General features: G+C 42.6%; 3 protein-coding genes across 4 annotated transcripts in view; 2 read left to right on the top strand and 1 right to left on the bottom strand.

The window, feature by feature from the left end:
* The first annotated feature begins 154 nt into the window (after window positions 1-154).
* si:ch73-173p19.1 lies at window positions 155-7793 on the top strand. The gene is made up of 17 exons (XM_034862219.1): window positions 155-391; window positions 951-1057; window positions 1195-1325; window positions 1508-1668; window positions 1768-1926; window positions 2025-2475; window positions 2836-2937; window positions 3290-3380; window positions 3767-3990; window positions 4125-4367; window positions 4489-4587; window positions 4792-4985; window positions 5104-5278; window positions 5386-5542; window positions 5643-5796; window positions 6188-6299; window positions 6378-7793. The coding sequence occupies exons 1-17, from the start codon at window positions 374-376 to the stop codon at window positions 6551-6553; spliced, it is 2754 nt and encodes a 917-aa protein (XP_034718110.1). The 5' UTR covers window positions 155-373; the 3' UTR covers window positions 6554-7793.
* A 2-nt stretch (window positions 7794-7795) lies between these two features.
* On the bottom strand, window positions 7796-14620 carry abcf2b (ATP-binding cassette, sub-family F (GCN20), member 2b). Its single transcript, XM_034862222.1, has 15 exons — window positions 14439-14620; window positions 12253-12400; window positions 11908-12120; window positions 11415-11597; window positions 11053-11224; window positions 10459-10554; window positions 10276-10378; window positions 9995-10090; window positions 9669-9788; window positions 9442-9531; window positions 9236-9346; window positions 9088-9150; window positions 8760-8888; window positions 8458-8661; window positions 7796-8370 (listed from the first exon to the last, which is right to left on the bottom strand). Exons 2-15 carry the CDS (start codon window positions 12386-12388, stop codon window positions 8254-8256), a joined length of 1833 nt encoding a protein of 610 aa, XP_034718113.1. The 5' UTR covers window positions 12389-12400; window positions 14439-14620; the 3' UTR covers window positions 7796-8253.
* A 1445-nt stretch (window positions 14621-16065) lies between these two features.
* The window catches only part of chpf2 (chondroitin polymerizing factor 2), an 11448-nt gene continuing 6135 nt past the window's right edge, over window positions 16066-21378 (top strand). The window contains exons 1-5 of one of the 2 annotated variants that reach the window (XM_034862221.1): window positions 16066-17334; window positions 17867-18431; window positions 18580-18762; window positions 19492-20778; window positions 21233-21235. In XM_034862221.1, coding sequence (XP_034718112.1) covers window positions 17063-17334; window positions 17867-18431; window positions 18580-18762; window positions 19492-20766 — 2295 coding nt within the window. In that variant the 5' untranslated portion in view covers window positions 16066-17062 and the 3' untranslated portion in view covers window positions 20767-20778; window positions 21233-21235. Of the gene's footprint in view, window positions 17335-17866; window positions 18432-18579; window positions 18763-19491; window positions 21293-21378 lie in introns of those variants that run through there. The other variant, XM_034862220.1, reaches the window with a different exon arrangement.

Genomic DNA, 21378 nt, shown 5'->3' with positions numbered 1-21378 from the left:
TCAATTCTTTCTTTTGTTTAATTTTACAATAATCGGACTGGTTCGCCTGTTTGGGAAGTTATAACGTTATTTATTTCTTTGATAAAAGCATTATCCCCAGATGACATGATTATTTTAAATGATCTATAGATGGTTCAATAACGTCAGGGCAGCGGTTGGGATTTGGGTTTGCCAATCATTGACAGGTAGCTAGACTGGATTTGTGCGCCGCTGCCTCCGCGGTGTTGATAGGCTGGTTTTCTTGTTGATATCCAGGGCTCGGTGTCGCTAGCTGGAGCCTGGAGGTGCTGCAGATCCAACCAGGAAGTCAACAAAGTTGCTAGTTAATGTTAGCTTCACTTTGATTTTCATCCATTAACGTTATAACAACAACATGAGTTCTGCCGCTCCGGTAAGATGCAAATTACCGAGCTGCGTTTGACATGACATTGCACAAATATTAGCTTACTAGCTGCTTTAGCTTTATTAGTCTCGCCATCGTTTTCGCTCAGCTAACGGTTAGCCGCCATGCTAATGTTGTTTGTTGATGACAGCCCTCATTGTACCATAGACATAACAAAATAGCTTAGCTTATCATCGGTTGGTTAGTTTAAAATCGCTGAATTTACAATGAATTAATGCATTCACCCCGAACAAAAGCTAACTAAAAGCTAAAACTTTGCGAACAAACATTAACTTAGAATTGGTGAATTTAGACTGCGCACCAGTCAGAGTAAATGAATGGCAAACAAAGAAAAATAAATATGTTGTAGCTAGTCCACGTAAAAAACAGTTAATAGTTATGGATGCATGCATGTGGGTTAAGTTTAAAGGCAACAATTCAACATTCTCAACAAACTGTTCCCCCACTAACAGCCTGTGTTTGTGCATCTGTGGGAAAGGGAAAATAAGTACACAGGTCAAACCGTTTATGTCAATTTACATGCTTATTTGATTTGCTTGTTTTGCAGACTATTGGGGAGTTATTCCTCATCCTCAGTGAGATGGGGTTCTCAGAGGAACAGATCCAGGCAGCTGTTCAGGCGGGGCATTTTTCTGTGTCAGATGCGGCTGAGTGGTAAGTTGGTCCAACTCTTTTCTTAAATTTAAATAGTTAGAATTCATTAAATGCTCATTTTAATTTGCTTTCATTGTCTGAAAAATACCACTCTTTTTTGTAAATTACCTGTACATCCCTCTCTGCTACGTTGACAGGCTCTTGCAGGGTCAGTATCCACGGCACAGGTTGGTTAAGCAGTCGTCACAGCCAGCCGAGACAGCATTTTCTGCTTTCAACCCACCCAAAGAGGCGGCAAGCACTTCAGAGACACAGACATCTCCTTCTGGTATAGCAAGCAGTTTGCTAAAGACTGGGTCTGCTTTTAAGGATAGAGGGTCGTATATAACTTTAATTCACCATTGTAATATACTGCATTTCTTTGTAAATATGTCATTGATTTTCAATGAGACTTAAAGAAATCAACAGTTTAGGGTTAAAAATATTTTCTTATTTTCTTTATATAAACAGGGTCTCCTTCATTGGTCCTGAGACCATCACAGTCAGGCACCCTGTCCCCAGACCCACTACCAGTCGAGTCTCGCATCAAACAGGACAAGAGTGACTTTGAAGAGCAGCAGAGACAACGTGGTGCTCAGGAGGCCAAAGCAGAGAGGAAACAAAAGAAACAGGTCAGCAGTGGTGAAAAGAAGACTTTACAAAATCTTTCCAGTGATTTGTAATCTCGGACCACAACATCCTGTCTGTCTTATGTGTGTTCTGCCTGCCAGGAGCGTGAGTTGGTGTTGAAGCGGATAGCTGAGGATCGGAAGAGCTTGCAGGAGAAGAACCAGACCAGTGCTGCCACAGAGTCGTCTCCTTCTAGTGGTCAAGGGCAAAAGCTTGGAGGAAAGATTCAGACTAATGTAGATAACAACTGCGTCCTCATGGTGAGGCTATAAAGATGTTTAATATGTGCGTGTATATGACGTAGATAAAGTCAAATGACAGAATTGCTGTTGTTCAAATCGCATGTTTGTTGCTGCAGATTCGGCTCCCGTCCGGCGAGTCCATGCGTGAACGGTTCCCAGCCGATGCTCCTCTTCGCAGTGTTGTGGAGCACATCACTGGACGTCACCCCTCCCTTGCCTCCTTTTCTCTCCTCCAGGGTTTTCCACGGAAACGCTTTGGGGAGGCAGAGCTTGCTTGTTCACTGCACTCTCTTGGCCTCACACCCAATGCTGCACTGTGTATTCAGACCACTCCTCCAGAGACACCTCAGGATCCACCGAGTCCTGCAGATCCACCATCAGCGGCACAGAATGAGCCATCTCCTTGTGATGTGGCTCCTCACCCACATATCCCTGTCCAGGAAGGTGTAGGAGAACAGGACCTTGTTCTACCTCCTCCACTACCCAACCAGCTGTGGGAAGAGGCTGTGAATTACGCAGGCATACCTGGAGTTGGTCCTTCCCTGACCGGGCCATCTCACTTCTGGGGTAGGTATTAATAACTCTGTAAAAAAAAAAAAATTCCAACCACATTTTTAGCAGATCTGCTGTACCTCACACGTGTTTATTTATTAAAGCTTGTTTGTTGTATACAGTTTGATGACTGTACGGTAGTAGCCTATACACATTATTTAGAGAGTTGCAAAGATGGAGCACCTGGTTCTGTTAAGCCAAGTTGTGAAAAATGCTCCAACTGTGAATTCTTTTACTTTGTCTATGGAGAAAGGTAATGGATTTTTTACTTCCGAATTAGCTCCCCCGCTTTGCAGCTCTACTTTGAAAGTGAATGTTTCAACATTTCAAATAGCTGTTCAGTCCTTAGATGACATCTTTGGTGCTGTTCAACAGGCCGAGGCCAGAAGTTGGTTCCTGGTCAGGCCGAGGGAGCTCCTGGCATAGAGGTTGATGAGGAACAAGGAGAAGAGGAAGAACCACCTTACATGCTGAACGGTACTGCTCACTGTGTCTGGGATTGCTGCGGACTCCATAGACCCTCCATAGACCTAACTTTTGCTTGCTTTACCCCCTCTCTTCCCACCCCCATTGTCTCCATTTTATTCGTCCACGTTAACCTTTTCGTTTCCCCCATACCAAAATACAGATGACCCTGGCCTCTAACTTCCAGCATCCAGCTAAATGCCATTTTGTTTCATTATAAAGAAAGTAGGACTTGACAAATACTCAAGAATGGAGGGGTGTTATATTAATAGACCTGTGACTTAATATGGGCCGGTTGGGATGTCAGTGACTACTTAGAGTTTCAGCTTGGTGATATTTTACATTTGGTGACTATTTTTCACAGGAATGCCACGGCTGCCTTTCATTCCAGAGAATAGATTTCGTGGAGAATTTGAGCGCAGGCACAACTGGCCAGAGCAGGGCAATCGACTCAGGTGGGTGTATAGACAGAATGGCGCTTATATAATGGAAGATCTGTAATGCATGTAAATTGATTGATTGATTGATTGGTTGATTGATTGAGTGTTTGTGAGTGCAAAGTATTTTGTAGCTGGTTATGATTCTGAAGGTGCCCTATGTTTTCTTACTGCAATGCCCTGTTAGACGGTTAGAGTCATTATTAGACAGGCAGGTAGAGAAAGAATATTGATTACAGTCTTAAAGGGTTTCAATTTCCTGTGGTTCTGTTTTTACATGAGAACCTTTGGTAACTGAAAACAAGAAAGTAGGAATAGGAATATAAACCAATTTTGATGGCATTTTGGAGTGACTATGGAGATGTCCTGTGTAAAAGACAGTTGTGTGTGTGTGTTGGGTTCAGGGAGGCTGCAGAAGACAACCCGGCAGAGCCTGAGGATGCTGGAGGTCAGGAGGCACCTGGAGCTGCAGGTCTGGCTGCAGTGGAGCGCCTTCAAAGAGCTGCGCAGCAAGAAGAACCCCGTGCCTCCCAGGGACAACCATCACCCCCTAAAAAACCCTTCAGGGCACCCAGCGTGTCGTCCCTATGTGCCTTGGCAACCCGCGCAACTGTCCACCTCATGACTGGTAAGAGACGGTATTGAATATTATTATTATATATTAATATTCAGGTCTAAAACCCCTTGGATTTCCCAGGAAGTGTCTCCTTGCTTTGTTTACTCACTGTTGTAATTGTTTGCCCTGTGTCTCTCCTCTCTCAGCTCCCAGCATGCAGTACATCAGCAGTCTAGCATGCCTCACCCCAGAGCTGGCAGAGCTTCTGCTGAACCACATGTCCCGTGAAAGGCTCCTACGTCCGCGCACCCTGGAACTCTTCTTCGGCTGCCCATTGCAGAAGTTTGTTCTAAACTGCTACCCTTACTCCACCAATGAGCTCCTGCGGCAGTTACGGGCCTTCACAGCACTGAAGCATCTGAGTCTGGTCAACTCGCCTCTCATCACTGGTATATAATTTCCTCTCAGAATGGGGTTTGTCCAGAAGTCAGGTTTGCTTTGTTACCTTCAGCAATGTGTTTGGTCAATGTCTGCTATTTCATTTTTGTCTCCAAAATGTGTTCTTTCCAGACACTGGGCTGTCAATCCTGTCCAGCCTGGTCAAACTCCAGTACCTGAACCTGGCCTCCTGTAACAAACTGACTGACTCCTGTCTGCAACATATCACAGGTTAGGCCTTCTACAATCTGTCATGCGAACAATGCTCAGGTTGTTACTAGAGGGGATAATAGATTATGTAACACCACTGTATAGGCAATTACATGCAAGAACGCCATATCCCAACATAAGCTGATCTGTGTTAATTACTTGTTTATTGCTAAATGTTTTTTTTGCTGCGATGATTTAAAATGTCCTTCTTTTTGTGTCTACAAGGTTTAAAGAGCCTGTGTTTCCTGTCCCTGGACCACACCAAAGTGACGGATTCTGGGATGGTTATATATCTGAAGTCAGCTCCATCCTGTCTCTCTCAGCTCAGCCTGAACCAGACGGCTGTGACTGAAGCCACGCTGGTGGTCTTGCCCACCTATGTGCCACAACTGCGGCTCCTTAGCATCAAGCAGACAAAGGTTACTTCAGCTTTACTGGGCACCTCGTGTCTGTTAACTCACAGAACATCCAGTAATTCAACAATTTATCATTCTAGTTTTTCACGACATTCCTATGTCTTATTGCGTGTTCTGCCAGGTCAGTGATGTTTCGGCTCTGGCAGAGCTGTCCAGCCTGCAGACTCTTAACCTAGATGGTACAGGTGTGACTGAAAGCTCTCTACAGCACCTGGCCACCCATCCAGCCCTGACATCCCTGAGTTTGGCGGGAATCCCCAAAGCGGATGGTAACCACGCCCTGCAGATCATCTCAGGTTTGTAAATGGAAAGGAACGTTAAACAGTACACGGATGGAGTGAAACACAATGGTTCAGGTCAGTGGTGAATCAAACTCTTAGAGAGGCTTCTACTTTCCTTCCAGGTCTAAAGTTGACTCAGCTGACCCTCCCTGGACGCCACTCAGTGACAGACAGCGGGTTGTCGTTCCTCTCTAGACTGTCTCTGCTCTTAGAGCTGGACCTGACTGACTACACACAAGTCACAGACCAGGGAGTCAGCCAGCTCTCCATCATGACCAGGTCTTTCCCACTTTATAACTTTACTGTACAACACACGCAGGTCATTGTAACCGTTGCTTCAGTAGGATACTGACCGAAGTATTGTATGTACTTTATGTAGGTTGAAGAAGCTGTCACTTAGTAACACACAGGTGACAGATGCAGGGCTTCCCTTCCTGCGTGGCCTGCAGGATCTGCAGGACCTCTGCTTGGACCGGACAGCAGTGACCAGCCGAGGAGTGGCCGGACTCATCACCTGTCTGCCGCACCTTACGGTGATTTAACTGGCAACATTTGTGTCACCTGTGTGGCACAAGCTTAGTCTAAGTCGAAATGTTAGATACATAACATGTGCCGCCCTGGCATTTTAAGTCGTAGATTTAATAAACATTGGTTTAATAGCTCTGCAGATAAAATCCTTCTATATACAGCACTCTGCCATGCAGTGTACTGTTTTGGTATTAATAAATAGGATTTGATAGTACATCGACTACATTTCTTCTTTTCCATTGGGTCTATATTAACACACAGGTTAATTAGTATTTAGTCTCAATGCATCTTTAACATCTAACTGTATTGTTGAAAAGAAGGTTTTAGTAACAAGTTATGGTATCTGAATTTGTCTTATTTATATGAATAATTTAACATTTTTCCCCCTGTTTTTAGGTTTTGGGGTTAGCCAGCACTCAGGTGGGAGACACAGTAATGAGGAGAGGTCTGATCCGCTGCAATCAACTTGTGAAGCTTAATCTCAGCCGCACACGGATAACGGACCATGGTAAGGTCCAACCTGACCGCAAAACACAAGTGTGATATTTTCTTACCTGGTGAACAACCTCTTTGCATTTTTCTTTAGGTCTAAAGTTGTTGAAACACATGCATCTGGCCCAGGTGAACTTGGATGGCACCGGTGTGAGTCCGATGGGTATTGCAAGCCTTCTTTCCTTGACTAACATCAGCAGCATTCGGGCCAGCAACACCCGCAGCATTCCTCCTGATCAGGTCTCAGATGAGGAGTGGGAAGCCCAGTGAGCATCGATACCTTTGGTTGGTCCACTCATACGAGCACGCCTCTGACTGTTGCTGTCCTCTTTAAGCCCCTAAAACATGCTGCCATCGGGATACTCTTTAAAAACAAAAAACAGCATAACTGAAACACTCCTATTTGCACTGTTTCAACTGCAGCTAGTGCCACTAATCTGTCAGTCACGCACGTTACCAAGTTAAAACCTTAAACGAGAACCTGGTATTTAAAAACTAGACCATTAACATAGAATCAATCTGCAATTTGTATGCATCACTTGCATACACACTGCAGCCCCTTTGTCTCTGGAAAAACTCCATGTGACAAACTTTAAAGCTTTATGTGCAGCCTTATAGGTTGAAGCACTGAGTTTTGCCTGGTTGGCACTTTTTGAGCCGACAGGCAGGAACATATTAAATGTTAGAAATGTAACAACACTGCATGTATTTTCAGACTAATGACTAACAGCCTCAAATATGTATACATTAAATGATAAACTAAATATGGTTGAATAATTTATTTTTAAGGATTTAAGGCAGATTATCTCTTCCTGTAATCATCCTATCATTTATTAAAAGTAACACTGAATCTTGAGCTATATTAAAGTCATTTTGGATTTATTAGAATACTTTGAAAAAGAGTTACTTGCCGAGTTCACCTCAACCTCCTGTTTATTAGAATCAGGTCCAATGTTCATTTTCTGTTTGAATATTTGACCCTATTAATTGTACAGTACATGCAAACACTACTGCAGATGATATAGATATACAGTAACTTCGGCTGCAGACGATATAAAGCTTGTTTACGATTTACTTTAGATTGTTAAAGTTCCTGTTGCATTAGAATGGCAGTTTTGTGGCCACTGTGACAATATTTGCTCGGTTTCTCATTTTAAATGTTATAAAACACATTTTACAAAAAGTTTACTGGTTAACTAAACAAAAAATGTCATAACACGAAGGGATCTCGTTAAGAGAATTGAGAAACCATTAACATTTTATGGTGGCAGCAAAATGGGGGTCATTTATGCGTTTTGCCATGTTTTCCATGGAAGAGCTGTACGATGGAGGATCTATGCAGCTAAGGGGCTCACAAGCCAGAATCCAAAGCAACTTCTTTTAATCGCTTCAAGTTTTGTCCTCTTGTTTACAGAGATGTAAAATAGTTTATTTTCCCTAAAGGCTTTTGATTTTTGGATATGAGCACTGTATTCATGAAGTGTAAAAATAAAGTATTCTGAATCAATAATGCTGTTTTTGTTCTGTTTATTCAGACAAACCTTTATTGCATTTACATTGTTTCATAAGGCAGAACTGCTCTTCTACACAGAAAAAACAAAAATAGCCAACTTTTAAATATTGTAAAATGACCTAAAAGCTGCTGAATGCACGTTGGGATAAAACAGAACATTCGGAAAAATTAAAGTTCTTTGAAGACAGCACAATGGAATGCTTTCCAAAATGCACTAAGATGCTTCGTGAATCAGCCAATCAGAGTGCAGTCTGAGTTTTTTTATTGGGGGGGGGGGGGTGCAGCTCTTTCAAACCAAGATGGAAATACAGTACATGTACGAGACGTGTCCGTTAAGATGCATAAGAGATTGTTTCAGTTCTAGTTATGACATTTCCTTCAATGTAAACTCTGCTCATCCTCTCAGGAGCGTGCAGGTCAAATCCATAATGCAAGATAAAGGAGTGGCTTAGTTTTTTTAGATGTCATGCGCTTGCCCGTCAATCTTTGATTTCAAGTGCTCCTTGTATGCCAGGATGTCTCTCTTCCACTTTGTGATGGTTTGATTCTCACACACCCATATTTCCTGAGCCACCTGGTGGGGAAAAAAAAAAAAAAAAAAAAAAATTATAATGGTGCCATCTATGGGCACACACATTTATATATATACACACGCACATACCTGTTGAATTAGCCTGAAGTCGTGGCTAACTAGCATCATGCCACCGTCAAACTCGTTGATGGCGTCTCCCAGTGCATCAATAGTCTCAATGTCCAGGTGATTAGTGGGCTCATCAAGGAACAACATGTGAGGGTTCTGTGAGGCGAGCCAGGCAAAACACACTCGGCACTTTTGACCATCTGACAAGTTCCTGATCGGACTGACCTAGAAGAAATTTCAGGTGTAAATTAAGAGATGGAGACAAAGACAAAAAGCACAAGAAAATTAATTTCCTATAATCTTGAGGAGTCTCCCAGACCTACCTGCTGTTTTCCCGTCAGCCCGTAGCGACCAATGATCTTCCTCATCTCCTCTTTTTCTTTGATATCAGGGAAACACTTCATCATGTACTCCAAAGGAGACAGGTCCAGTTCCAGCTGCTCTGTCAGATGCTGTAACATAGGTAGATACAAAAGAAGACATTTAGTTTTACAGTAAATATACTTCTATATCAATATACTTTCTATAAAAAGGTATCCCCCCAGGTCTAACATAGCATTGTGTTTACCCTGAGCCTAAGATCATTATGTTAAAAGGGGGAGTGTTCTTAGTAGTTAGGGACCATGCAAGTGTATTGGCTCAGTGTTTTACCTGGTGATATCTGCCAATCTTGACATGAGAATGTTTGCGGATCATGCCGTCAGTGGGAAGGAGCTACGAAGAGAAAAAGGAAAATTATCTTGAATAACTGACAACTGCAGGTTGTTACAGGATAATGGGGAACTACCACTGGACCTACCTCTCCCATCAGCAGCTTCAGCAGTGTGGACTTTCCTGCACCATTGGGCCCCACCAGAGCCACTCGTGTATCCAAGTCAATACCAAACTCCAGGTTTCTATATATGTGTGGCTACAGGACACATTAACAGATGACTGAAACTGAGATAGGATTCTATAAGCCAGTGAAAAAAGCTCTGTCCATGCTGTAATCTTAACTGTACTCACTGTGTTGTCACTGTACTTGAAGCTCACGTTCTGAACCATGATAACAGGGGGAGGAATCTTCCCACAGGGAGGAAAACAAAATGACAGAGTCTGTGGGATAGACAGAGGTAGGTGTTAGTACCATAATATACACGTGCCACTGGCCTCATTCTCAAGGTGGGTCACCAAGTCAAACGTCTGAAGACTATTAGTAGTTATTCCATATTGGTAACCTTCATTACAAGTACCTTGTCATTCACAACTTTTTCAGTCAAGCCTGAGGCCACCATCTTCTGTAGCGTTTTCTCTTTGCTCTGTGCCTGTCGGGCCAGCTTTGCAGAACCGTGACCAAACCTTGCGATGTAATTCTAGAGGAGAGGGATGTAAAGAGAACAATAAGTTCAAATAATAAATATGTGAAACTTCAAAAACCCATGTGAATGCTTTAATTAAAAAAAAAAAAAAAAAAAAAAAAAAAAGGATTTTTCCTGGACATGGACTTGTTTGAAAGAGTCTACTCTGAGCAATTGAGTCTGTGCAGTGAAAAGGTTCTACCACATGGTGTCTCATTTACCTTCATGTGCGTTATCTGGTCCTGTTCCCAGTTGAAGCGCTTCATCTGGTTCTCTTCCAACTCCTCTCTGGTCTTCACATACTGGTCATAGTTACCCTTAAAGCAAAAATAGATTTGCTTGGTCATCCAACAGGGCAACACCGATATAATTAGAAAGAGCTTACCCCCAGTTTATGATTCAGCATTATGAGATCACACAGGGCCGAGACCATTATCCTTTCTGGCACTGCCATTTATTTTAACATAAGGCCTCATACATGGCTTCAGCCAAATGTTCTTACCGTGTAGTATTTCAGTTTTCTCTGATGCAGGTGGATGATGTTGGTGCACACACCATTCAGGAAGTCTTGAGAGTGTGAGATGAGCACAAGGATTCGCTTGAACCTAACAAGAAGCAGGATGATTAATACATAAAACGGTTTGGACTTCTTTGAGGTGTGGGAGGATGCAGGGTGTCAACTTACGAACTGAGCTCCTCCTCCAACCACACACAAGCATCCAGGTCCAGGTGGTTAGTGGGCTCATCCAGCAACAGCATGAAGGGTTTGATAAACAGGGCTCTGGACAAATGTAGGATAGTCATTAAGATAAACCTTGTCTTTAATAAAACTTACTTTTTTTGTAATGAAACAGCTCAAAAATTCCTCCCTCCCTCCCCAACTGTCTGAACCAGGTGAAATTGGTGCAAGCAGTTCTCCAATAAGCAGATCAATTAGCAACAAGTGGGTTATACACAATTTGAATTGATCGTTATACAGTACTCAAAATTGAGACGAGAGCATGTAAAAATGTAGGGTCATGACTTGTATGGTTTCGTTAGTGGAAGCCCGGTTACACTGTTTGGTTTTTATTTATTATTCAGAAAAATCTACAACCTAAACATTCAACTAGAATATTCACAGGAAAAGCAATACTACTCAAGAGCTAATATCTGCATTGTGGCTCTAAATGTAGTATTTTACAAAATCAACTAGACTGTTCAATTCCAAACCTATGCAGACACAGAATGGATGCAACACATGTCACTAAATGGTGTAATACTAATCATTTGTCTTAACCTGGCCAGAGCAACACGCATCCTCCATCCACCACTAAAGTCCTTCAGCTTCTTCTGCTGCATAGCAGCGGTGAAACCCAAACCGTGGAGGATCCGAGAGGCTCGCACCTCTGCCTTGTCTGCATCCAGCTCCTCCAGACGCTCATACAGCTCCATCAGCTTCTCACACTCAGCTATGCAGGGGTGAGAGAAAGGCATTCATTATTAATTTCAGTCAATACAGCTACAGAACAACGAGACAGATTTCCTTGTCCTTGCATCAAGTCAGCTTTACCCAAACTATTCTTCAGTTTGTTGTCTTAACCTCTGGGACAATAAGTGTCCCCTCTGCAGTCATTGCTTGGTACGGCACATGTAACTCACAGTCCTCATGCGCAAGTCTCTCTGCCTCTTTCTCCAGCATAATCCTCTGTTCATCCACCTCCATGACACACTGCAGAGCCGTCTTTTCGCTGGGGGCCATCTCCCGGGTTAAGTGGTAAATATCTATGTGCTCTGGAATGGGAATCTCACGATGCCCGATGGCTGACAACAGCATAGACTTTCCTGGCAGATACAGGTAAATAAGAAAAGGATTTTTGCTCATAGTACGTGAAATTATTTAAAAAAATAAATCAATCAATCCATTCTGTGCTCCATTTCTCCCACTATTACTTGAGTAACTGCTGTACATTAGCAAATGTGTAAGTAAAGTGACTGAATAGTGTATGTCTGTATATGCTATTCTTTGTGTTGGAAAAAGTCTAGCTTTTAGCATGTCCAAGTTCCAAAAACAGCCAAAGGAAAAATGGCATCAGGTACTGGGAAATGTACAGGGTACTGACGATAATATGATGTACAAAGAGAGATGTGTTACCTGTGCCATTAAGGCCAATAAGACCATAGCGTCTGCCTGAGTTGAGCTCCAGGCTAGTGTCTGCTAGCAGCTCTTGACCATGGAAAGTGAGCGACAGGCTGCTAATGTGGACATCGGTGCTGTTGGGGTGTGAGGCCAGAACACCCGTCACTGCCCGTGCCTCCGTCTTAGCCAACTCAAATTCATCCAGCTCTTTTGTCAAAAAGGCAACACCTACAAAAACCAAATCATGTTCACCATTTTGTTTACATTTAATGTAAGACTGACATGAACCTATTTGAGAGAAAAGAAAGTTCACGTGTAATAAATGAACAAGCAAAATGTACAAGCCAAGCCAATGCTCACCATTGCTCTCTGCTCCATTAATCGGAGACTCTGATAGTTCACCCTCCTCGTTCTCATCAGTTTTCTTGGTACGCTGGCGGGCTTTGGCAGCCTCCTTCTTCTTCGCTGCCTTCTTCTTGGCTAAGTCGGATGGCATGGTTGTGAAAGGCTATTCAACAGCAGAAAAAAGGGACACAGATAAACAATCTAAACTTTTATAATACCATGTTATGGTATGTATACCCAGAGTATCAGTTGTTAAAAGGCCAATTACCAGCTAGATAGCTAGCTTTGGTTTAAGGTGCTAGGTGACCAAAATGTTCCAATCAACTTTGAAAACAGACGGTTTAGAACCATAGACAGTTAAAGAAATGGACCAACAGATCCCACTGTTCTAGACAGCGACCAGTAAAGGAAAATAGAAGCTCTTTTCCAGTGATGGCCTTGCCTTGAAACACTTAAGATGTAAAGTTAGCCGCTGTCAAAGTGGCGCCAAAATGAATGGCAGTCAATGGGATGCTAACTGTAGGTGACGGCTTTGTAGCATTAAAATGGCGTCATGGGAGCTATGCTTAGTGAGGAGAGGCTTACCCCCCTTGTTTAGAACCAAGACACCCCAACTCCAGAGTAGTTTTCTGTATCTGTGTCACATGGTCTCCGCAACTGCCCTGCCTCTTTAGGAGACTAGCTGCAGGTCGTGAGTTTATCGATTCCAATAGGAAAAGTAAATGTGAAATCAGGTTATGAGTGATTCTTTTGCCCCATTGTCACCGTAGTAAATATTGGAGCTATTTTTCTCAAGCCACATATCTCCAGAACATTCTGACATTAAAATGGCATTTTTTAGATGAACACATGTACACAATTAACTTTGTTTGACCCCCGTTTCTGTCTCAGGACAAAACTCTTGCGATATCTGGCAACACAGATAAACTAACATCAACGAACATCCCAACAAAACAAATCTTGCTCGATCAGGTAAGACATTATGTTTTGTTTTAGATAGCAAAGCTAGCTAGAGAACAGGCAATGTGACGTACATTACACAAGGCATGCAATTCACTGAGAGGTTCTACACAAAACTAAGTAGTACTACAACAAACTGATTCTTCCTTGTAAAATTCTTTTAAATGGCTTAATTCAAACATGATCAAAAAATATTTCTCTCCATTTACTTTTTTTTTTTTTTTAAACAAAATTAGGTCTCATGGGGTCCAACCGGAAAGGGAGGGATTTTGCCACGCTATGCAAGCAGAATTAATTTTGGAGCCAATGGAGTCACCCCATGCTGAAATTCGATGAAGTGCCTTAACCACTTCCTTTTCAGGTCGTGAAGTTGCAGATTGAGCCACATAATGAGATATTGAATATTTTAAAAATGTTTCTCGTTTTGAGATACCAAGTCATTATATTGAAACATTAAGTCCTTATTTTGAGAAAATCTCATAATGACTAATAGGATAATTTTTTCTCTAACATTTTGGCGGAAATGGGCTTCCATAACTCAGGTAAGTGGGGTCCAAGTTCTTGACAGGGTTTCAGGGGGTCGCAAGCAAAAAAGGTAGAATCAGGGACCCTGGGACAATATATTTGGTTCTTGTTCTTATTTGTGTCTGTTTTTAGGAGTTTTTGATAGAAACATTTTAGGAACCACCGTCATGACTTACAGCTGACTTTAAGGCAGAAGTAACGGAAATAGAGGCCTTAACTTTACATGGTTAACGGTACAAACTAAGAGCGGTTACAACACTAAGAACGACCGCATTTTGCTTCCTTCCCGTACCTCCGGCTTGCACGTTGGGCTCTTCACATTATCAAGCCTGACGGCTGTTAGAAGCTAACGGTAGCTAGCTGATGCCGTGTCCCGTCACAATGAATTAGCTACTCGATGAGTGTTGTTAACTGATAAAAAACCAATGCCATATATGGGAGAAAGATAATATACACATTCATAAACTAGCCTCTGACTGCGTTATTAGCTATCTATCTAGCTAAGCTAACAACGGTAGCTAACCAACTAACGTTACAGCTGACAGGCCTGTGAGCCGCTAACTTGACGCAAGGCCCAACTAGCTACGAGAAGCTCTGAAAGTGGCGAATTCGGCGGTAAGTGTTTGTTTTTCTAGCCTATTCCTAATTTTGACAGGAACATTTGCATGTTAACCATTTAAGTCGTAGTTGTCAGATGCCGTAAACACATCTCTTACCTATATAATGTATTACTGGTCTCCGGAGCACACCGATGTCTCGTGTTCACTTTTCGCCGGGTGGATGTAGCCGCGCACGTCAAACAGCCAGACAGACCATATATGGTCAAAAGGGGCGGTGAGAATGGATGTACCCTCCCCTTCTCGCGGGACTGCAGCAGAATATCTATTTAGGACACTCCTAAACGAAGATTTAATTCATAAATCAGTCAAATAATGCTAGCATTGGCTTGGACTACCTGGACTACACGCTCATAGACAATACAAGTAAAGGCTGATGATGGATAGTAGATGGTCATCTTTCACACCGGTTTTCACACCGCCGTGAAGTAGCTCGCCGAGTCCAGTCATTTCAATGAGGGAAAACCCGAAGGCGGCGAGGGCAATCGGTCTTCATTACGTCGCCAGTGGTGTGGGTTTGAATCAGTTGCCACCGCAACCTATGTAAACAATCTCAGATTATACTCTGAATCATACTGGTGAAGTTACTTTGTGTACAAGTACATGTTCATTTTAATATGATATACTGCTTGTTGTGGTTCCCGAGATCAGTTATTAACTCAATGTAAAATCAGGTTTAGGACTCTACTCTCCACATAATTAAAAAGACTGATAAAAGGATGTACAATTTTAGAAAGAGAAAGAATGAAATTATATGAAAGCTAAATGATGTCATGTTCCATCTCAAACTAGAAAATTACATTTACCCTAACCGTCTTCTTTCATTCGTAACTTCTTGCCTCATAAAACACTTAATGCAGACATCAAAAACAAATCCCTTTTTTTCCAATAGATGGTTTGACTGTGGAATCAATAATATTATGTCTTTATTTGATATTTCTGACGCTATTTCAACAAATGATTATGGTTTATTCACGTCATGGTCTCAAAGTGTCCCTGAGCAAGGCACTGAACTCCAAGTTGCTCCCTGGACGCTGTCTGCATGGCTTACCACTGCTCCAATACCTAGGATGGGTAATTCAGTAATATAATTTCACTACATTGTAAGTATATTGTATGTGATGATTAAAAATAAAGTTTGATCCTCTTCGTTTGTTTGTTATGCGGACATAACAAACAAACAAACAAAATAGTATATGAATTTGAGAAAACTACAACATTTCTCAGTGACTTAAATAGTCACCTTTTTGATCCACCTTACTTCGTAAAAGACTTTCTTTTGTATAAGAATACTCTTGATAATGACACTTTGGTGAAGCTTTTTGTTTTTCTATGTATTTAAGTTACAAATAGATTTTGCTCCTTAAATCACTTCATATAATTAAAAATAACCCAAAAATGATCGGGTTCTGTGTCTCTACATAGTCTGGAAAACCTGAACAGTTTTCCTCTTTGTTTTGTTTTGTATGTGATCTGTTTTTTAGTTGTAAGTGTCTAGTATTTGTATGGAAAAAAATGTATTGTCATAGCAAGACAGTGTATGATGTTTTGGGTATTTTATAATAATAATAAAAAATACAATATTTTAACTAAATAGTGAGACCGTCTTTTCCCTAAACTAATCCCAACCCTCTTGCCTAAAGAGGAGTGGGATTGGCCTAAACCTAACCAGATTGCTAGGTGCTAGCCAATCAGAGTAGGCTTAGGGCGGGTCATGTCAGCCCTCCGGTTACAGTAGGTTGCGGCATGCACTTCAAACGTTGGTTTGTAGCCCGCAAATTTCACCAAAGAAGAAGAAAAACCACCAGGCCCCTTCCCTCAGAGGTGATGCTGCAGACAGTGAAGATGAGGGCAAATCAGACGTGAGAGAGACGCTATTCCGCTGTGTGGGGGTGTGTGTGTGTGGCACTCAATTTTTTGAGGAAGTCAAGAAACGGAAGAAAATGGAGGACACAGGCTATGCTTCACGGATTTTCTCAATGATTTTTTCTTGTTTCAACGGTGAACCAAATGGGATCTATACGGCTTTAAGTCAGTGTTCGTGAAGCCAGATCTCGGAGCGACATAGCCGCACTGAAACAACGATGCTAGCTTGCTATAGCTTGCTCTTTGATGTTTGTTTCTTCGTCACATAACGTTACTGTTGTGGTTATAATTTCAGATACAGCGATAAAAACTGTTGAATCCTCTTGCTTCGATTTTTGTATGAATGGAAAACGTTAATTTGAGTAACATCAGTAAGTGACAGCGTCTTGCTACAGTAGTTAGCGAGCTGACTTTAGATGTAGCCTCGGGTTATTCTAGACAGTTACGAGGTTTATATGACAGTGATGACATTTAAGATCGGTTAGTTACAAAGCTGTTACGCCGCAATAAACGCCAATGGTTTTTGTAAATAATTTTTGTTCGTAACGTTACTAAAAGGACAACTAGTTCATACCTACGGGTTTGCAATGTGTGCATCTTCAACTATGGGGTAACGTTAACGTAACGGTCAAATATAATCTTAGCTGGATAGGAACTTCAGGAAAGAGACTATATGTGACATTTCAGGCAATTTTATGTCTGTGACAAAAAAAGGGGCCTTTCTGGCCAGAAGGTGTTAAGTCAGGGCCGGAGAGTTGACACATGGTCTGTAGGTAGTTTAAGTTTTTTTTCTTCTTTTTTTCTTTTTTTTCTCCAAAAACAGCCTTATCATCAGGTGTAGCTCATAACTACCAGCAATGCGTCTTTCCTCGTTTTTGGCCGTGTTCAGGCCTGCTTTACCCCTCATCCTCGGGCTGTCTCTGGGATGTAGTCTGAGCCTTTTGATGGTGTCTTGGACACAAGGGGATACCGGTGAGTCCTGTGGGGATGAACTGGGCAATGGGAGGCTTTTCATGGGCGGAGCAGATGCCCAGAGAGACTCAAGGGATGAAGCTGCAGATGAAGACGTCCAGCCACGTATCGTGCCCTATCACAAGGACCCAAACAAGCCACTGAAGAAAGTCCTCAGGTGAGTGTGGAAGTCACGTCTAAGTCATGTTGAAGGGTTTTTCTGCGAGAAAATGTTAACAGATTTAGAGACAAATGTGTTTATAAAAGCACAACATCCCATTACTTTAGATATGCCACCGGATTTGTTTAAAGAATTTGAATCTAGAGGATTTAAATTTGTTAATTTCCTTTTTAATAAGCTTACATGTGAATCTCCCCTGCAATAATCTAAATGCACTCAGTGGGACATACAGTATAGCTGGCCGATAGATTAGAGATTACAGTCAAATCTCTTTGTACAGACATAAAGCAGCTCACATGTGGAGACCAGACATTTTGATCCAAAGATCGATAAGATTTAATCCTCTTTTTGACTGGAAATCTTATCTCATTTAGTTTTAGAACTTTTTTGCTAATGAGTTTGGGTCTGTTGAAATCTATATTTCTTGTTATGGAAGCAAGTTGACCGTGATGATAAATTCTCACCTTTATTTTGTTTTGATGTCCTCTATTTATTTGTTATTTCCATTTTCTTTATTTCACCTCTCCAGAACTCGTTACATTCACACTGAACTGGGCATCAGAGAACGTCTGCTGGTGGGTGTACTGACCTCCCGGGCCACCCTCAACACACTGGCTGTGGCGGTGAACCGCACTGTTGCCCATCGCTTCCATCGCACCTTTTTCTTCACAGGCCTGCGCAGCCCTAAGGTGCCTCACGGCATGACCGTGGTTGCTCATGGCGACGACCGGCCAGTGTGGCTGATGTATGAGACAGTTCGTCACCTCCATCAGCACTACGGCTCTGACTATGACTGGTTCCTGTTAGCCCAAGATGACACCTACATGCAAGCAGATCGTCTGTCAGAGCTGGTTGGCCACCTCAGTGCAGGTCAGGACCTCTATATGGGCAGGGCGGAGGAGTTTATTGGTGGAGAAGAGAAGGCACGCTACTGCCACGGGGGCTATGGCTACCTGCTGTCACGCAGTCTGCTGGCCCGTCTGCAGCCCCACCTTGACACCTGCCGTAATGACATCCTCAGTGTGAGGCCCGATGAGTGGCTGGGCCGCTGCATTATTGACTACCTGGGTCTCAGTTGTGTGGAGGTGCACCAGGTAAAAAAAAAACACACAAATAGAAATCTGGATGATAATGCTAAAACAGAAGAGCAGTTTTATCATTTTTATACACATTTGGCAGTTTTATTGGTAGATTATCAAAACTAACATTTCCTGTCTTTGTCAATGTCTGTGTGGCTCACAGGAGATGACCTATCGTTACTTCGAGCTTGGGAAAAACGCAGATCCAGAGCGTGAAGATAGCATACCGTTTAAAAATGCCTTCACAGTCCATCCTATATCAGAACCAAATCTGATGTACCGCCTGCATAAACGCTTCAGCCAGATAGAGCTGGAATGGACTTACCTTCAGATACAACAGCTGCAGGTTTGGAATACTTAACACCGCTTTCTATCAACTTGAAATAACTAGACATTTTTATCTGATGGGACAGCATCAGGGGTATACTGTTTGTCTGGAGAAAATCAAATAATAAATAATCCCATATTTTTGACCAAATACCTTGATATCGATTTTGTGGCAATATTGTAGGCTTGACAATTGGTGCTTTCACAAAATCTGTACACAATGACATTTTTTGAAAAACAATCTTCAATTGTGTTGATATAACTACTTTGGTAAAATAAATGCAGGCAAATAATTAGTCTGGTAAATTCAGAAAATTACATCACTCTGCTGTAATGCAGCCTTTAAAACCAGGAAAAGACACCACTTGTGTCATATCAAGATATTACGATATCTAGCTTAATCTATTGATTATATTGATATATTGCCCAGCCGTAGAGCCAAGGCAAAAATTCCTGACTAATACAATATTTGAAAACGTCAAGACAAGGTAATGGGTGTTTTGCTAGGGCATGAAGTGTTACATCCCATTATCATAATCTTTGTGTTTACAATCTGCCCGCAAAGCATTGATATGTAATTAAAGTAGCTGCTGATGATAGTTCATTTGCTCTGTGTTGACTGAACTTTAAATATACTTTACACCACAGAGCGACTACAAGTCATGAAGGAAAATGTTTACACACTAGATGGTGTGTTCCTTTTCAGCTTTGATTTTACATTTGATATATCTTTGTGTGTACTCATCAGGTGCAGATCAACAACCTGAGTGACCTGACACCAGAGGGTAAGGCTGGAGTCACGTGGCCTATTGGAATCAACCCTCCCTTCAAACCCAGATCCCGTTTCGAGGTTATAAACTGGGAGTACTTCACCGAAGAGCATATTTACTCATGCATTGACAGCTCCCCCAAGTGTGAGATGAGAGGGGCTGACCGTGCAGATGTAAACGCAGTTCTAGAGATTGCAGTGGGGCGTCTGAATGAACGCTACCAGCCCCTGCTACGCTTTCGCAAGAGGCGTCTACTTAACGGTTACAGGCGCTTTGATCCCACGCGTGGTATGGAGTACATGCTGGACCTCGCGCTGGAGGTGTACACCCAGAAAGGCCACAGTCAAGTCATTGCCAAACGGGTTAACTTATTGCGACCTCTTAGTGCAGTTGAGATCATCCCCATGCCCTATGTGACAGAGGCAACACGGGTGCAGGTCATCCTACCTGTCACTGCCCAGGACCAGGACTATGTTGGTAACTTCCTCGACATGTATGTGATGAACACGCTGGACACCCATGACAATGTTTTACTCACGTTCCTGTTCATCTATGATCCCTTTGATGCACAGCGAGTCAGCCAGACGGATGTGTTTGCTGGCATTAAGGCCATGATCGGGGAGGTGGAGAAGCGCTACGGAGACGTGAAGATCCCCTGGATCAGCGTGAAGACGGAGGTGCCCTCGCAGGTCAAGCTGATGGACATCATCTCTAAGAAGCACCCAGTGGACACTCTGTTTTTCCTGGCCGGCGTGTGGACAGAGGTCAACGCTGACTTCCTGAATCGCTGCAGAATGAACGCCATCAGCAACTGGCAGGTGTTCTTCCCCATCCACTTCCAAGAGTACAGTCCTGCTGTCATGTACCGCGACCAGCAGCCCTCCGCTGCCTCCTCCTCTTCTGCTTCTGAGTCGCTGCGAGACGGCCACTTTGACCGCCACGTCTTCGACGAGGCTTGCTTTTACAATGCGGACTACATGACTGCACGGACCAAGATGGCTGCTGACATCTTGGACAACGAGGAGCTGCTGGAAAGCATGGACGTGTACGACATATTTGTCCGTTACTCGGGTCTACATGTGTTCAGAGCTGTAGAACCGGCGCTGATCCAGAAATACGTGCGGCGAGCGTGCAACCCCCGATTCAGTGAGGATATCTACCACCGCTGTGTCCTCAGCAACCTGGAGGGTCTGGGGTCACGCTCACATCTAGCTATGGCTCTTTTTGAACAAGAGCAGGCCAACAGCACCTAGTGGCCTGGTCGTAGAATAATGTGACCTTTAATATAATACTTTTGTGATCCATACACTGACATTCTTGTCTATGTATTTGGCAGAAAGAGGTCAGGATCAACTTAAGAACAGCATCAGCTTGCTCATGGACACTTTGACAGAGCAAATGTGTTCTGATGCATACATTCTTCCAGCTGCAAATCTCATTGATCAGTAGTTCGGAGTACTAATGACTTAGGAGTCTGTAACTGGGACTCTGTCATGTCTAGACAAATAATGAGTCATGGATGTGTCAGATTGTGGACTACTGTTTTTATTGCTGCCATTGACTTATTCTTTCAGGAGCCAAGCAATGATATTTATACTCCAAATTTAAAATTAAAATAAAAGAAGGCTGTGTCTTGAAATAAATGGAAAAAGAAAAAAACTTGAGACTTAAGTCTTCCTTTGTGAAGATGTTTAAAATGAAACTGGACAACAAGCTGAAGCCGTTGCCTGCCTTGTCTTTTCTTTTTTATGAGGTATTAAAGAGTGATATTTCTGTTCAGACTTATTTCTTTATCCTTCCTCTGGTGTTAGCTTTCTGCTGCCATCTGAAGTGTTAGCGGGTCATTTTGGACCCGTGTATTAAAT

Source organism: Etheostoma cragini, chromosome 22 (genome assembly GCF_013103735.1).
Source record: "Etheostoma cragini isolate CJK2018 chromosome 22, CSU_Ecrag_1.0, whole genome shotgun sequence".
Taxonomy (NCBI): Eukaryota; Metazoa; Chordata; class Actinopteri; order Perciformes; family Percidae; genus Etheostoma; species Etheostoma cragini.
This window is presented reverse-complemented; position numbering and strand designations above follow the sequence as displayed.

Coding starts and splice junctions, on each gene's coding strand:
- si:ch73-173p19.1 (XM_034862219.1), top strand. Junction 4,588..4,791: donor CTGTCTGCAACATATCACAG/GTTAGGCCTTCT, acceptor TGTGTCTACAAG/GTTTAAAGAGCCTGTGTTTC. Junction 5,797..6,187: donor CCTGTCTGCCGCACCTTACG/GTGATTTAACTG, acceptor CCCTGTTTTTAG/GTTTTGGGGTTAGCCAGCAC.
- abcf2b (XM_034862222.1), bottom strand. CDS start 12,388: ATGCCATCCGACTTAGCCAAGAAGAAGGCAGCGAAGAAGAAGGAGGCT. Junction 10,091..10,275: donor GAAAACTGAAATACTACACG/GTAAGAACATTT, acceptor TTTTGCTTTAAG/GGTAACTATGACCAGTATGT. Junction 9,151..9,235: donor TGAAGCTGCTGATGGGAGAG/GTAGGTCCAGTG, acceptor TTCTCTTCGTAG/CTCCTTCCCACTGACGGCAT.